This window comes from Kogia breviceps, chromosome 5 (assembly GCF_026419965.1).
Source record: "Kogia breviceps isolate mKogBre1 chromosome 5, mKogBre1 haplotype 1, whole genome shotgun sequence".
NCBI classification, from domain to species: Eukaryota; Metazoa; Chordata; class Mammalia; order Artiodactyla; family Physeteridae; genus Kogia; species Kogia breviceps.
Genome location: NC_081314.1, coordinates 76,199,164 through 76,217,445, shown reverse-complemented (window position 1 = coordinate 76,217,445; position 18,282 = coordinate 76,199,164). Strand labels below are relative to the sequence as shown.

General features: G+C 35.1%; 1 protein-coding gene across 8 annotated transcripts in view; it reads left to right on the top strand.

Annotated features, from left to right (window-relative positions):
- The window catches only part of ATP13A3 (ATPase 13A3), a 79,056-nt gene that overhangs the window by 8,226 nt on the left and 52,548 nt on the right, over positions 1-18,282 (top strand). For all 8 annotated transcript variants that reach the window (XR_010840722.1, XR_010840721.1, XM_059063845.2 and 5 more), the window contains 6 exons: positions 8,277-8,331; positions 14,105-14,203; positions 14,645-14,818; positions 15,688-15,870; positions 16,181-16,251; positions 17,956-18,036. Coding sequence is in view for 6 of the 8 variants with exons in the window: in XM_059063845.2 (XP_058919828.1) it covers positions 14,153-14,203; positions 14,645-14,818; positions 15,688-15,870; positions 16,181-16,251; positions 17,956-18,036 (560 nt within the window). In the remaining 2 variants the exon portion in view is untranslated. The remainder of the gene's footprint in view (positions 1-8,276; positions 8,332-14,104; positions 14,204-14,644; positions 14,819-15,687; positions 15,871-16,180; positions 16,252-17,955; positions 18,037-18,282) is intronic.

The following is an 18,282-nucleotide window of genomic DNA, read 5'->3' as shown; positions in this document are numbered from 1 at the left end:
TATGGGCCAGCCTTTCTGAGTGGTAGAACTGTAATGCCCACTCCCTGTATCTCCTTCATGCTTAAAGAAAAAATATTTTGGGGACTTCTCTGGCTGTCCAGTGTTTAGGACTCCATGCTTCCACTGCAGGGGGGCACGGGTTCAACCCCTGGTCAGGGAACTAAGATCCTACATGCCTCATGGTGCAGCCCAAAATAAATAAATAAATAGTTGCCTAGAGATTCGTCCGAGATTTGCCAGCTTTGAGAAGCTGTAACCCATTTATGTATTAACTTCTGAACAGAATAACTCTTTTTTTTGGCGGTGTGCGCGGGCCTCTCACTGTTGTGGCCTCTTCTGTTGCGGAGCGCAGGCTCTGGACGTGCAGGCTCAGCGGCCATGGCTCACGGGCCCACCCACTCCACAGCATGTGGGATCCTCCTGGACCGGGGCACGAACCCGTGTCCCCTGCATCAGCAGGTGGACTCTCAACCACTGCGCCACCAGGGAAGCCCCAAGAATAACTCTTGATGAACTGGACGAGGAAGTAGTTGATACTGATGAGCATAGTCTTGTGGTGGCAGTTGTATAGGGTTAGGTGAGGTCACTAAGGACCTGGGGAGAGGGTATTGGGAGAGTCAGGAAAGGGAAAGGGTCATAGGGATGAGATGTGGGAGCAGGGCAAAAACAAAATTTACTTTGTTGTGAAATTTTGCCCTGAAAAAGGAAAGATTTTACCCCTTCCTCACATTCACCTCCTGTCTTGCCCTGTCTGATTCAGTCAGCTATGTTGCTGGATGCTGGCCTGCTTCCCAACTTTAAGTCTGTTTTTAGTCTGTAAGCCCAATATTGTGAGACAAGTGCTGACTGCTCTGACACGTGTAGAGGAGGGACAGAGGTGGGACAAGTCTGCTGCGGGGTGGAAGGGACAATCAAAGCTTAGTAGAGGAGATAATTGACCAGGGGCTGCAAGGAGCAGCATGAGCTCTTCAGCCAGCCTAAGTTAGGGAACGGCATTCTTAGCAGAAGGAACGATGTATATAAAAGAATGGAATCAGGAATCAGTAGGGCTCTTTGAGGAACTGCAAGTTGTATTCTGTACAGATGGGATGTAAGGTTTGTAGGAGGTGAATAATAACCATTGATGAATGGAAGGTGGTGTTGACAACTAGGCAGGGCCAGGTTCTGAAGGATTTTATGTGTCTCCCAATTAGTTGTGACTTTGTCCTTGGAGCCCAATTGGGTCTCTCTTTTGCCCCAGTTTCCCCTGGTAGGCAAACACATAATAGTATTGTGTGTTGTAAGACTTTCCAAAGTCTTGCTGGTAAGAGGGCTACTTAACTTTGTTTAATGTAGTACTTTTCTTCAATTTATATGAGCAGTCAATGCCTTTAAAATTTTTTTATTTTGGAGGGACTTGTACCAGTTGGGAAATGCTGCTGCAGACAATAGGAAGCTCTTGAAATTTTAAGCAGAGAGAAATGATCACATCAGGTTCGTATATTGATTAGAATGAGGGAGACTGGAGAGGGGATCAGGACCCAAGGTGAGGCATGCCAGTGCAGATAGGGTGGGGTGAGGTGGGTTTGAGAAAGGTAGGAATGATAAGACTTAGTGCCCAGATGGATGTAGAAGGTGTGGGATAGGAAGGAGTCTAGGATGACTTCCAATTTCCTGGCATGGCTTTTTAGGCAAGTCCTGTTCGTTAAAGGAGTAGAGGGAATTGGTAAGTGGCAGCAGCAGGTGGGAGAGCAGGTTTTTGGAAGAAAGTTGAAACAAGCCATTTGAATTTAGCTGTCTGCAAACATGGACCGCAGATGTTTGAATCCGTGGGTCTGGAGCTCCTGAGAGAGCAGTGCTGACAATACTGATTGGTGGTTGCCACTGTAGATGGGCCAGTGGTGCCACCCTTTGCCCATGATATTGTTACAGAGAGAGAAGCATGGAGTAATTAATAGTTAAGAAGTAGGCAGAGGAAGTAGAGGCTTGGGGAATATTAATAATTAAGAAGTGGACAGAGGAAGTAGAGGCTTGGTAACCTGGCTACCTGCCTCAACACCCAGGCTAGTGTAATATGAAGTAGAATTCAGCAGCATTGTGAGAGGTAAAAAGGTCATTTGCGGGCTGTCTTAGGAACCTACGCTGTTTTCTGTATGAAAGCATGTATTTCAAGTACATGCTGCTTTCAAATGCATTTTTGGAAAATGGATGGTGCTGTCTGCATTAATTTGTTGGTAAGGCTTTTCGGTATAAAGTCACCCCGTGCTTGACTTTCTAGGGAAAGTGAAAAATGCTAATCTTAGTTAAGTGAAGATTATTTGTTTTTGTTTTTAAAAGACAGTATTGATTGAAAACTGGTAAATAGATAATTTTTTGTAAACTAAAAATCCCTTTACAAATGTCAGTCACTATTATTACGGTTGACATAGTACCCAAATACATTGATTTTTTTTTTTTTAATCCTGAATAGTGGATTATAGAATGACCATAGGAAATGAGGAAGTTTAGATTTCTGTGATGGTTGTACCATGAGTAAGGCCATTATCCTCTTCAATAGCAATTTAAAGTTCTGTATTATTGAAATATTTGCTGAATGAGGATGTTAAGGCCTTTATACTTCCTTTCTCTGCAGAATCAGCATGAGTAGGTTTCAAATTGGGGAAAAAGGAGTAAAGTGGAGAAAAATTCACGTAATTGAAAAAAGCTGATCCAAGTGCCTATCAGTTGTAATTGGAAATTTGCAGGATTGTACTTTTTGTACCGAATGGTTTCCTGGTGATTTTGTGCTTCTTTGAGGTTGAGCCTTTATAATGTTTGGAAAAATGAAATGTGAACCATACTGTAGTATAGATCATGAGTAAAACTAATTTTGTTTTATTGTAAGCATAATACAATAATCCTGAAGCGACATATGCTGAGTTAGTGAAGAAAAATTATTTTGGAGTTTGTTGTTATAAGAAAAATGAACATATCTGTAGTCTATGTGCGACTCCTTAACATACTGAAGATTTAGAAGTATAATTCTCCGGAAGGTTCTTCTGTTCTTCCCTCTTTTTTTTTTTTCCCTTCTCTACTCTTCCCTATCCCCCCACCCCTTCTGATGATCCTAGTTCTTCCTTTCCACTCTGCTGCTCTATTTTGATACTTTTCTGTGCAAACGATTACTTTTTGTTTCAATATGCAACTACAGTGTAATCTTTTTGAATATTTTTAATAATCAATTTAAACTCAGCATTGTACTGCCAATAATGCACTTAACTGAAATGACAATGCCATAAACAGTTGACACCAACTTTGAATGTGTGCATGCATTGATCACTGTATCACCACGGTTACCTGTCAACTGCAGCAGTAAGGTTTCATCTATAAGTTACATCCCAATTTTAACTATGCTAAAATGTGGAAAATACGAGTCTTAGAATTAATGAATGTTTAGATTTCAAAGACCATCTTTTAAGTTGCTGATTGAAATGTCAAACAAGTTATTAGGGATTGGATTAATAGCATTACATTTTAGAAGAAATAGTCACTAATTTGCATTAAAATGGAAGAAACATTCATGTATATATTGCTTAACAAAAACCCTTACCTTACCTCTGAAAAGTGTAACTTTTTTTTATTTGAAGTATAGTTGATGTACAATATTATATGTTACAGATGTACAATATGGTGATTCAATATAGTGATTATACTTCATTTATAGTTATTATGAAATATTGGCTATATTCCCCATGTTATACAATATACCCTTGTAACTTACTTTATATGTAATAATTTGTACCTCTTAATCCCTTACCCCTAAAAGTGTAACTTTTAGTTTGGGGACTTAGGCACAAACAAACAATTTGGTTTATTTATACAGTTGTTATTAGAACTCTTTTTAAAATTAATTAATTAATTAGGCTGCGTTGGGTCTTAGTTGCGGCACGCGGGATCTTCGTTGCGGTGCGTGGGCTCCAGCGCACACAGGCTCAGTAGTTGTGGCACATGGACTCTCTAGTTGTGGCTTGTGGGCTTAGTTGCCCTGCGGCATGTGGGATCTTAGTTCCCCAACCAGGGTTGACCAGGGGTCGAACCCGTGTCCCCTGCATTGGAAGGTGGATTCTTAACCACTGGACCCTGTTATTAGAACTCTTGATTTATCAATTCCTATTGTATTAAATGCCCATGGCACACAATTTCTTTTGTGCGTGTTTTAAAATACTCTCATTTGTTTCAGCTAGGCTTGTTTGTTTGTAGGTACCCACTTTCACCCCTAAAGAAAAAAAAAAAAAGCACAAAACTTTTATAGTCTATTTCATAAGTCTAACAATGCAGAGAGGAATTTGAAGAAACTGTTAATGGTAACATACATGTATAGGTACATGTGACATGGATTTCTAATTGGGATTGTTGGATCAAAGTATGTAGGAGGTTTAAATTTTTGTATACTGTCAGTTGGTTTTCCAAAAAGCTAGTACAGATGCACTCTTAACAGCAGTGTATAAAGGTGCTCTTTGTGTGTGTGCCAATTTAATAGGCAAATAATGTTTTATCACATAATTTCATGCTTTACCTCATCTTGTTTTCTAATAGGATCCTGTGCTCTTTAATTGTTACTGTTTTCCCCCTCCCTGGTTCTACAGCATTGTAAGAGCCCTAAATTCTAGTTTCAGTCGATTGTGAATTTGGCAGTAATCTTTATAAAGGGAATAATATACCTGCCTTTCCCTCCCATTATCATATGTTTTATGTTTATTGCCATGTCTTATTTTTCCATTGAGACACATGAAATAGAAGTTCTATTATAGGCAACTCCTACTTTCTCTTATTAGTATTTCCATTGGTACTAAAAAAAAACTATATAAAATTTCTTACCTTTAATCATTCTTGATCAGTGATTGCCTTGCTAAGGCTTTTGAAAACTGTCAGCCTCTTTTCTTACCAATGTTGGAACGTCACCTAGTGGTGAAAGAGTGCAAGAGAAGGCTATATACACAGGCGATACTTGTGTAGCTCAGAAACTTTCATGGTTGGAATAAATCATGAGTTATTGTGTTGGCCAAAAAGTTCGTACGGGTTTTCTGTAAAATGCTACAGAAAACCCGAACAAACTTTTTGGCCAACCCAGTATTACAACCGTCTCATTTTAGTGGAGAAGTTGAAACCAAGATGGGTGAAGGAAGTTGCAAAATAGTTCATGTTGAATTAATTAACATTTAAGAACAAGTTGAAGCTGATTCTTGAGTTGTGTACTCTTTTCATTTGTTTTTGTTTTGTTTTTTTGTATTTTGGGATAAAGTTGTATATTTCCTACTGTTCCTAATATAGTAGTGAACATGTCATATATGCTCACTTAATGCTTATAGATGAATTAGTTTGATAAAATAACTTAGAATTTGCTGTTGCTTATGCTGTATCACTGGCTAGTACTTTTCCTCAGTGGAGCCAAAATATGGAGGAGACAGAAAAATAAAAATAGCTAACTGTAGCTTTCTTGAAATATGTTTGTTAAAGGAGCCTTCAAAATGGCTACTGTACCTTGTCTGGGGTAAAATAACAATAAGAGTGCATCCAGGCAAAGAGAGTGGAATGGTCTGATAGAGACCATCTGGAGGTTCCTACAAGTTCAGGCCCACAGTTGGCCATGTGTGGTAGAATTAGAATTCTGTACATATGCTCAGTCTTCTTTCTTTCCTTTCTTTCTTTAACTATTTAAAAATATTATTGCACATAGATGGTGAAAGCATTCAAAGAGCACAAAAGTCTCCCTCATTCCCATCCTGACACAGTTACCCCTGATAGTTACATCACCAATTTACAGATATTTTCATCCTTTGGTTGTCTTAGGGGTGGGTGCCAGTTTTCTTTTGAGGCCTTTTTGGTTCTGCCAGTTTTGAATATTCACTCTTTAGGACTGGTCTTATCACAGTGAGCCTTCCTACTGCTTTCAGTTGTCTGTTGTAGCATTTTTCATAATAGATGGTAAGATTTTGAAATCAATCTAGCAATTATAATGCTTTCATAACTCTCAGTCCTTGAGTATGGAGTTATAGAAAGTCACATACAGGAGGAAGGTTTAAGGGGAAGTATAAAAGTTTTAAGATCAAAGTAACTTGAATAAGTGAAAAGAAATCTCATTCATATTAAGTAGACAAACTTAATTAATTATGCAAACTTAATTATGCTGTATATAAATTATATTTTTACTCATTTCCTTTTTTTAAATAATGAGAATAAAGCATAGATACCATTTGTCAGTCCAAACGTACCTTCTTCCAGTTTTTACTGATTAAATACTATACAATTGACTGTAATACTAAAAGCCATTATTTTGTCTAATGATAGTCTTACCACATGGGGTTTCTCTGAATAAATGGGTTGATTTCTTTCTTTAAATAGTGTATATAACAAAAGTGATATAAATGTATGCACATATGTTATAGTACAGGTTAGGTTATGACTCTTAATGTTCTTGAATTGACCCTAAGACAGAAAATTGCATTATCTTTCCTAATTATAACTTATTTTGTTACAGCTATCACATTGTTTTATAACTTACCAAAAAAATAATTATACAAAGACTGCATTTTGCAAATGTAAATACAGTTTTAGTTTGGTGTATATTGGATACAATGGTCTTCCTTAAGCCTAAACACAGAAACAAAAGCATGTATTATAAGAGAAAGTTCAAGATGGGAAGTGATAAAATGGGTATTGAGTAGAGCTTTGTTAAGATTTAGCTGGTATCCTCGTAAAATTTCCATGTATTCATTAAATTATATTATGTCATTCTTATTGTTAGGAGCTGACTTGAAGTGTTAAGTTTTGCCCTCATAAAGTTGTCACAGTTTGGTTACTGTTGTTGGGAGATTGAGAGTTTGTCATTCTTTTTACACAAATATTTGTATAAATACTAAAATTAAGGTTGGACAGTGAGTAGAGTTAGGATTTTATATTAATAGGGCATATTTCAGTTGTAAAGGTAGAACTGCTTTTGAATTGCAGAAGGTCATCTTAATTGCTGTGGATGCTACAAATTTGACAGTGAAATAATATTGATTGAAATATTGATGAAATAATCCAGAATGCTGGCTTTGCTGTTTATACTTCAGAATCTTTAAAACACCCTTTGCTTTGTGGTTCTGAAAAGTGTGTTTATCAAATCTTTATTTAACATGTATAGGTATGTTTAATTCTCAGGAAAAAACCTAGAACTACAAAATAAAGTGGGGTGATTCATTTTGTTTTTCAACAATACAAGGGGGCCCAAAAGTTTTAGTGCAGTTTTAATTTTTAAAACTTAAGGAGTACATGTTCCAAACTTATAAAAAATATCATTTGAGAATGTTTAATACTTATTTAGTTTTGAAAATATTGAATAGTACATTTTTAATTTTATTTTTTTAACTTCAGTTTCCCTGAAGTTGGCAAATACCAACAGAAGTAAAAAATTAAATTAAAAATATTTATTCAGAATTTACTTTGCTTGAGGTTTTATTTGAGTGGCAGATCTTTCCCTAGTTCACCTCATAAAATTACCTACTTTGGAAATCTAAGCACATACATTGAGTATCCTCAAAGAAAACCCTCCACATATACTATAATATTATTACAGCTAATGCGAAACTCAGGTTTGAAGCAAAGATGTCTTAGGTGTGGGGATTTTATGCTTGTTAAGCCCAGCTCATCTTATTTTAGGAAATGAGATCTGACTCTTAACCCTAGATTTAAGACTGTACCTTAAATGGTTCTTAGTAATTACATAATGTGAAAAAATGAGTTAACTTTCACAAAAATTAGCATTAGATTTTGTGTGATTTATTCCTGATAGCTTCACTTTGTCCTGTGCTGCTGTTTTTACTCACACAAAAAAATCAGGTTCATTGTAAATGCAAGGAAGGGTTTGGTTAAGCACAATAGCCTATAAGCTGCTTGCTATTTAGATAACATCAAGGCTCAGTCATGCACCGTGGAATTGGGACTTCAGTATGCTAGCTAGATATGATTTATTCAAGTAATAGGAGCTCTGCAGTGGCAGTCAGATGGCAGAAGGTATATCTTCTGAAAACCCATTTAAAATTGGAGCATTAAAAAATCCTAAATTTTAATGTCTTAGTCATTTTGAAAACAGTTCGAAAAGAACCCAAACAAGTATGTGGCAGAAAATTGTCATTTGAATGGATTTTTATGCTTAGTTTCATTTTATTTTTGTTATTAAGAGCCAGCTTTTGAAAGCTCTGCTAATATCAACAGTTGGAAGGAATGATGATACAGTGCTATTGGTAAGAAAAATTTCTTTGTTTTTTATTATCTAGAAATTGACTTGATTAGAAAGCACATGCCCTCAAGCAAACCACCGGATACACTTCTGTAAGTTAAATGGATTTTAGAAGTTTGATATTAATGTTTTAAATATCGAATTGGGTAAATGGTAGAATAGTATTTAATATGTATTTTCATCTTGATAAGTAATATATTTTGAAATATGTTATATAGATTTTTATCTTCATGATGTCATAAAAATGTTAAGGGCTTTCTATATATGTACATGTTTTTAAAATTTATACATTTATGGTATGTATATGTTTTAACTGTAAACTGTTGCAGTTGTCTCACTGGGTTTTACTAAAAGTTTATGTGAAGAGTGAATTCTTAGTAATTTCCTATGAAGTATAATATGTTTATAGAGAATAATAATTGGTGACTTTTAGAGCAACTTTTAATTTGAATTACTTAAAGTATTTTTAATATTTCATCTTTGGTAAAATTTGGTAAGACTTAAGAACTTTGCTTTAAAAAGTAAGTTAAATTTCAGAGAAATAACACTTATAAAAAGAGTAATGAGATAAAACGGTCAAGAATTGTATTTAGAAAAGTATGAACATAGATTGTTGTAGGCAGTGCACCATGTGTAATGGCTCATTTAAAAATAATTTGAGTATTTTTTTTTGCTGTGTTCAGTTTTTACCTGTAGAAGATGAGATGAAAATATAGCTATCTTGGACTAATTTGAACTCTGTCAAGAGATATTGGGGAAAAGATTTTAAATAGTTATGAGCATATGGAATTAAGGAAAACATTGAATTTTAATGATAGTTCTTTTTCTAAAATTATATAAAAAGCATGCTTATTTATCTGCAAATATATTCTACATTGAAAACTTAGAATTTACAGAAGTAGGGAAGTACATCTATATTTCTAGGCAATGGATGAAAGACAAGAGTGAAGAAGAGTTAGATTCAAAACCCAGGGGTAAGAGTTTATGGATAATACCTGAACATAATAGGTTGAGTCAGTAGATTTGGGACTCAGAGTCTTAAAGATTCATATCCCTTGGTGCCAGGAATGACTATCTGAAATTTTTCTTTTATTTTCACTTCAGATGGGTGAATTTTTTTTTAAATTCAAGTATAGTTGATTTACAGTGTTGGGTTAATTTCTGCTGTATAACAAAGTGATTCAATTGTACATATATATATATATATATATATATATATACACATTCCTTTTCATATTTTTTCCATTTTGGTTTACCACAGGATATTGAATATAATTCCCTGTGCTATACAGTAGGACCTTGTTTATCCATTCTGTATATGATGGTTTGCATCTGCTAATCCCAAAATCCCAATCCATCCCTCCCGCACATCCCCTCCCCCTTGGCAACCACAAGTCCATTCACTAAGTCTCTGAATCTGTTTCATAGATAAGTTCATTTGTGCCATATTTTAGCAAATGGATGGCTTTTATTTATTTAAGAAAACTTTTCCATTATGGACAATTTATACATATTAAAGAGTAGAAAGATGAGTATAATGAACTCTCATGGACCATCACTCAGCTATTTTTTTCTTTTTTTAATTTTAATTTTTTTTCGTCACTCAGCTTTTTTTTTTTTTTTTTTTTTTTTTTTTTTTTTTTTTTTTTGTCACTCAGCTTTTAAGTCAGCTTTAGCAGTTATCAACTCACAGCCATTCCCTCACTGATAAAGATATTTTTTTTTAAGTTTTAAGATTTTTAATTGGGAAGTAAGTTCAAACCTGCAGAAAAGTTCGTTTGTTTGTGTAAAGTTGTTTGTTGGTTCCTTGATTATCCTTCTGATATCTGCATAATCTATAGCAGTGTCTCCTGTTCTATTCCTGATATTGATAATTTGTGCCCCCCCCTTTGAGTTTAACTAGAAATGGTCAATTTTATTAATGTCAAAGAACCAGATTTTGGTTTCATTGATTTTTTTTCCCATCATTTTTCTGTTTTTTAAAATTTCATTTATTTCTTCTCTGAATTTTAGTCTTTCCCTTAAGTGCCTACACTGGGTATAACTTGCTGTTCTTTTTCTACTTTCTTAAGAGCATTATAAGGTGTACTTTCATTTCTCCATGTTCTTTGTGCTGTTGCTGTGTATAGTTACCCACTTAGTTACCATTTCTGGTGCTCATCAATCCTTTGTGGAGATCCTTATTACCATTGGTTATCTTGTTTTCCCCCATCTGTGGAATTCCCTTAACAATTTTTTTTTTTTTTAAATAGTGTAGGTTCACTGCTGGTGAATTTTTCCCAGCTTTTGTATCTGAAAAAGACTTTTATTTCACCTTTGATTTAGGAAGATATTTTTGCTGGGTATAGAATTCTCAGAATAGTTTCTTTTTCTCAGTACTTCAGAGATGTTGCCCTGCTGTCTTTTCGCCTGCATTGTTTTTAGCAAGAAATTTAATGTCATTTTAATTTATTTTCCTTTGTATGTGACATGTCTTTTTTCTCTGGCTCCTTTCAAGATATATATATATGTATACACACACATATATATACATATACACACATATATGTATACATGTATATATATGTGTGTGTATATGTATATATATATATATATTAAAAACCCATTTTTCATCATGGGTTTTGATGATGGTATGCCTTGGTTTAATTTCTTATGTTCTTTGGTTAGTGTTAGTTGGACTTCTTGGATCCGTGGGTTTATAGTTTTTCATCTAATCTGAAAATTTTGGGGCCATTATAGAATTACATATTTTTTGTTCCTTCTGCCTTACATGTATATCAGGGTGCTTGAGATTGTCACACAGCTTACTGATGCTATTATGTTAGCTTTTTTTCCCCTCTGACAGTCTTTTTTCTCTCCATTTTTCATTTTGGATATTTCTATTACTATGTCTTCAAGTTCATTGATTTTTTTTGTGTGTGTAATATCAAATCTGCTGTTAATCCCATCTAGTGTGTTTTTCATGTCAGACATTGTACTTTTTATTTTATGTTCAATTTGGTTCTTTTTTATATTTTTCATGTCTCTGCTTCACATGATCAATCTTTCCTCTTGCTTTTTGAACATATGAACTATAGTTGCTTTTTGAACATATGAACTATAGTGGGGACAGTGTCAGGGCAGAGTTCCTTTGCAGTTATTTTAATGTCCTTGTCTACCAGTTCTATTATCTCTGTCAGTTCTAGGTCCTTTTCTGTCCATTGATTTTTCTCATTGTGGGTCATATTTTCTTGCTTCTTTGCAAGCCTGTTAAGTTTTAATTGGCTATCAGACATTGTAACTGGATATTTTGTATTCCTATAAATCTCCCTGGGCTGTGTTCTGTGAAGCAGTTAAGTTACTTGGAAACAATTTTATTCTTTCAAGTCTTAAAAGTTTTGTTACTCAGAGTTGCTTTTAGTTTCGGGTTAATTTGAACCCACTACTGAAGCAAAACCCTCTGAGTACTCCTCCTGATTTCATGCAGCTAATGAGGTTTTTCCCACTGATTGATGGGAACAGATACTCTTCCCAGCCCTGTGTGAGCCCTGATGCATTTTTCCCTTTAAACCTTTTGGGTGGATTTTCCCCTGATCTTAGTAGTTTCCTCACACACAAGTGCTGATCAGTATTCAGCTGAAGACTTTAGAAGGGACTGCTTTGCAGATTTTCAGTGTTCCTTCTCTGTACATATCTCTTCTCTGGTAATCTGCCCTGCAAACCCAGTCACTTTGGTGCTTCCCCAGACTCCCAGCTTCATCTCTTCAACTCAGGAAGATTGCTGGGCTCCCCCTGGGTTTCCTGTACTACATTTTTTTTTTTTTTTGCATCCTGTAAATTATTCAGTTTGTAAACTGGGACAGTTGTAGAGCTCACCCATTTTTGTATCAGTTTCTTTCATTGACATCCAGTTCCTTGAAGACTGTATAGTTTTATATATTTTATTCATTTTGTTGTTTTAGTTAGGAGGGCTAGTCTTGGTTGGAAGTAGAAGACTCTCTATTTAAGAATTTGAAGAGGTTCCTCCCCTCAAGAAACATATTTTAGGTGGTGATGGGAAATGGGGATCAGAATTATATGTTTTGGTTGTTAAAAATGATGGTAAATCCTGAGTGATGATCCTGAGACACAGTCCAGAATTTAAGGAAGAACCACGGATTAAAGGTTAAGAACCCCAGGCTGGATTCTTTAGTGGGGACAGTGTCAGGGCAGAGTTCCTTTGCCTTATTACCCTTTGAAGGTAGGCATGTGCACGTTTGAAACCTTGCAGGATTGGACTAAACCTTACAGGTTCAGGCAACAACAGCTGATCTTTTCTACAGGGAAAGAGGTTGGACTTGCTGATTCTCTTCAAAGTCTATAGCAGCAGGTGTATAGCCCTTGAGAATAACTGCTGCCTCAAGTTGTATTGGTTTGATGGAACAGTCTTACAATGGTGGGATGACTCTAGTACTATACTTTTCAGGGCTGTAACAGTACCCTAGACTGAGAAGAAATTGTTACTAAATTGCCTAAAAGGTTTTGTATGATAATGTGTCTTGTTTTCCTCTGAGAAACAAGATACCTCTGAGGCTTTTTTTCCAAGATGGCACTGAGTCCAATATATTGTCTGTGTGTGTTTGTTTGTTGTAATCAAACTCTTGCATTTTATTTCTGTGGAAAGCCCTGACTCTACCTAGCCCTAACACCATCTTCAGGGCTACCAGAAAGTAGAGAAACTTTGAGTGCCCATTCAGGAGGCATCAATATTTTTTATTGGTCATTTTGTTGATGACATAAATCAGGAGAGTTCAGTAGTCCTATGGGGGGGGGGATTAACTTGAAATACTGCAGTTGGTTTTACTTTGCTATTAATTCATATCATGTAAACATTACATGTGGCTATTGCTGTCTTAGCACGAATTCTTTATCAGGTCATTCATTCAGCAAGTATTTTTTGAGTGCCTACCATGTGTCAGGCTTGTGCTATACACCCTATAGATGAGTGGAGGTATGGAATCTGGAATGAGAGAGGTAATATTCCCACTGTGTTCTGCAGAGATCAGCCTAGTCTAAAGCAGTGGCTCTCAAACTCTTTGGGCTCAGGGCTCAGACCCTTCTACATTCTTGAAAACTATTGTGAACCCTAAGGAGCTTTTGTTTATGTGTGTTATACCTGTTATCGCCACATTAGTTTTTATAGATCTTTAAGAATATTAATTTAATAGAACAGTAATAGATACTACATGTTAAGTAACATATTTTCCAAAAATATATATATTTTCCAGAAGCAAAAAAAAAACAAAACCAAAACCGAGAAAACTGGCATTGTTTTACGTTTTGTAACTCTCTTTAATGTGTGGCTGAATGTCTAATATTTGAATTTAATCTGTTTTTTAATACAGGAAAAAAATTTTTGTCAGTGGGCTCAATGAATTATTTCCTACACAAGCATTATAGGTAGTCAGGAACAATAAGATTGCTCAGTGGACTTGGCATCAGAATGAGATAGTCATTTGAGTGGTCTCCAATAGAGGTACACCTGCCTTAGAGATTAACCCAGCAATTGCCATACATGTGATAGGTGCTCAGTATATGAGTCTGGGGAATGAAAAAGGAAGAGTCTGTAGTAATAGTTTCTCTCAGAATTTAAATGGCTTTGTAGCAAGGCTAGTGCTAGTATAAATTAATTAATGAAATATGCCAAGTTTTGTGATAGTAGTAAGCCAGGCAGTTTCAAGAACTGGCACACCATTGAAAATGTCATGAGAATCAGCACTTTAGTGACTACTTAAATATCGGTTAAATTTGTATGAAAACGAGAAATCTGGTAGTATGAAGTTACTATCAGATATAGTCTACCAAGATACAAGATAATGTTCTAATATTTGTTCCTCTTTCCCTCAGTTATCTTCAATTGTTCTGAAGCACAAGACCTTTCCAACCATTGTAGATATGGACAAAGAAGAAAGAAAGACTATCAACCAGGGTCAAGAAGATGAAATGGTAACCAGCTTTTATAATATACTTATAAAGTGTGAAGAAGTTATATTTCTAGGGAAGTAGAAAAGTATATTTAAAAAACCCTGCTAAACTAAAATACAATAAAACAACAGCTAAATCAGTGTGCTCTTGTCTTTCTGACTGTGTTTTTGAGTTGGGATTATGTGACACCTCTGGTTCCAGTATAGTTCCTGTTTCACTTGTGAACTATTAAAACTTAGAGGAAAGAGATATGTTTTTTCATTTGATAATTTAAGAAGTTACATTAGCTACTGCTTAAATATATCCCAAATGCAAAATTTCTGATTTTCCATTTATAAAAAATGTTTAAAGTCAGCTTAATAAAACTCAAGTCTGTTGGTGGTATGTGGGGGGAAAGATAGGGTTGTCACTTTGAAATTTACCTCTCATGTCACTTGATGTGTAATCACTATGTCCATACAGGAGATTTATGGCTATAATTTGTGTCGCTGGAAGCTTGCCATAGTTTCTCTCGGAGTGGTGTGTACTGGCGGCTTTCTTCTCCTGCTCCTCTATTGGATGCCCGAGTGGCGGGTAAAGGCAACCTGTATTAGAGCTGCAGTTAAAGACTGTGAAGTGGTGCTGCTGAGGACTACTGTAAGTCCACGTGTTTACTTGTAGCTGATTATTTGAGTAGTAAAATAATGTCTTTGTGTGTATTCAAAATAAAATACGAAGAGAGGGCTTCCCTGGTGGCGCAGTGGTTGAGAGTCCGCCTGCTGATGCAGGGGACACGGGTTCGTGCCCCAGTCTGGGAAGATCCCACATGCTGTGGAGCGGCTGGGCCCGTGAGCCATGGCCGCTGAGCCTGCGTGTCTGGAGCCTATGCTCCACAACGGGAGAGGCCACAACAGTGAGAGGCCCGCATACCACACACACACACAAAAAAAACGAAGAGAACATCACTGCTAGGATACAATGAGGAATACTAATCCTGGTACTTCTAAAGCATCTGTGTTTGAAGTGACTATTATCCCAGTGATTAGACTTTAAAGGAATCTTAAAAATGATCACATTTACCCTTTTTTATAGTTCTTGATGCACTGAGAGATTGGATCAGTGGTTGGTCTATCAAGGTCACTTGACAGGACTGTATCCCAGATCTCTTCTACTGTGCGATGCTGTTGCACCCTAGTATTTGTTTTAAAATCCTAGTTGGAAGCATTTTAGAAGAGGCTTTAGTATCTAGTCTCAGTATATAGTTGGATAAATTAAGAAATTATGATCTTTTATGAGATCCTCTCAGTGAAGTATGACATATAAAACGGTGAGCAGTTGAAAGCACTTCATGTTTGAATTTATGCATCTTAGTATTTCAAAATGGTTTAACATTTAGTGAGTAGAAAGTGAGACTTTCTCAATTAGAGATAAGTAAATAATATATCATGTAAAGAATGGAAACCAAATATATATGGTTATGTAATATGCATAATTGATTCTTTATCCTTATTCCTTTCTCTTCTAAGGATGAATTCAGAATGTGGTTTTGTGCAAAAATTCGCTTTCTTTCTCTGGAAACTCCCCCATTTTCAAGCCCCAAATCTATGGCTAATAAGGTTTCAAATGGCCATGCAGTTCACTTAACTGAAAATCTGGCTGAAGAGAATAGGCTTGAGATGAATAAATATTCACAGCCTCAATCACAACAGGTATTGTGATCTTAGTCTCAAAGTTCCTTTAAGAACCAGAATTGTTACATTTTATACTATTACAAATAGTCTGTAATTTTGTACTTGCAGTTTTTTCTGTTTGAGATAAAATTTTATGCATATAAAATGCCTATTTATCATTGTATATAACACAGTTTAGTTATTTACTAGAAGAAATAGATTACATGTTACATGTGATTGCTTTAATTTTAATAGTTGTTACACTATATGCTAAATTTGTGTTAGTAAACTTAATTGTTAATAAGTGATGATAATGCTTTTTGATGTAACCTTTATGTATGTTTTACAGATTCGTTATTTCACCCACCATAGTGTAAAATACTTCTGGAATGATACCCTTCACAATTTTGTTTTCTTAAAGTACGTACTTTTCTTTTGTTTGGATTATGAGTATCTTGATAATGTTTTAGCTAGAAAAGAATTCATTTTAGTGTTACATAAAATTGAAGAGATTTTTTGTTACATAACTTTCACTTGTTCATTAATAACTCTTTGGTGTTATTTGAATACTTAATAACCATTTTAGAATAAATCCTATCTGCAACTTGTACCTTGGCAAAATTTACATAAAAGTTAGAAGCAGTATGCTCCCCAAATCCAGTCTGAGTCCTTTTCTTTTTGAAGATTCATCTCAAAGTAAATTTTGAGTATACCTTTTAGTCTGTCAGTTCTTTTTCTTTTTGAGTGTTCACCTCAAAGTGAATTTCTAGTGTACCTTTTAGCCTGTCAGAATATCTGAATTATCACCTCTCAATTTCCTGACAGTTCCATCCACTTGTACTTGAGGGATGGAGTGATAGACAAACATAAATTTCACTTTAATATGTGGATAAAGATGGGACATCATCAAACAAGTTAAGCCTTGGGTAGAACAGATTGGAATAATCCTTTAAAATTTATTTTTTGTGGAGGCTTCAAATGATATAAGTACTAAATTAACTAGGATTCTATTTATTGCTATTAAAGTGATTATTATAAACACTCGTTAAGTATCGTTGCTTGAGAATGGCAAAGGAATTCTTAATATTAACAATAAAAAAGAATCACCTTGTGAACATTTAAAATGTTCATGCCTGGATTTTGTTCCTCAGACACCAAAGAATTGGTATATTCTCGAATGGAGCAGGGCAATTCCACATGCCTACTTCTGAAGACGATTCCTAGTTAAGAACCATTGCTTTCTTTATAGAACACTGCCTATAAACTGTCTTTTTTTTTTTTTAAATTTTGATTTGGAGCTGATCCCTGCTACCTTTGGAGAAGTAATCAACCTCAGTGGGAAAAAAGAGTCAAACATATTTGCTGTGTAGCCTTTGCCAACCATACCAACTTGTAGAATTTAAACTTATCCCAGTGATAGCAGCTGATCATGGAGCTTGGGTTTTCTATCCGAAAAAAGTAGAAAAGGATTGGAGTTAAATGCTGTGTTAGATTCTTTTTAGAGTTTTTCTGAATAGTATCTCAGTTAAAATAAGCATAATTAAGACATTTGTGGCAGAAAGTAGATAAGCTAGTTGAATCCCAGTTTTAATTGTTACAGATTTTAGACATTGCCTGTGACTCATACAGATTCAGCACTTCTCAGTATGTATTAGATGAGGGAAGGATTTAGATTGATGCTTTTGTAGAGAGAAAAATGAGTAGGACTTCTTAGAGTGAAACTTCAAAATTGAAGAGGGAAAACTAGATAAAAAGTAAAAACTTTTTCATCTTTAGTTTGGAATTCTTGAGTTAGTCATACTTTAATTTTATTAATTATTAGCTCTTACAACTTTGGCACAGAGTTAAAGGTAATATTGTTACATAAACTTGAGTATTGAGAGCCATCTTATTATGTGATACATTGGATAATTTAGAAGTTGCCACATTTGAGACTTAACCTTTCATTATTGTTTTATCTTAGGAATTGGAGATTTAAAAATTCTCATCCATATCTCAGTTTTTGTTAGGGGTTTCTATTTATAAGGAAGTCACACTTTAAAGCCAGGAATATAGAAAAATGAGGCATTGAGAAATTTGGATATTTTAAACTTTGTTTAAAGTAAAAACTTTGGATTTATTTAGGGGACTGGATGAAGGTGTTTCTTGTACGTCAATTTATGAAAAGCATAGTGCAGGACTGACAAAGGGGATGCATGCCTACAGGTAATTTTTATCCAACTAAAGTTAGATCTATTATCAAAATTCCTAAATAAAGTAGTATATATAGTCTGCCCTTTTACCATATAGTTGTAATATTAACAGGTATTTAAGTATTATAGTAGTTGACAACTTATTGATATTTTATTTGGGTAACATTGTCTCTCAGTTTAAGAATGGTAAAAATGTTGAAGCTGATTTTGAAGTGAATATCCCTGATAATATACTGTATTTCATCAGTTCTAAGGTGCA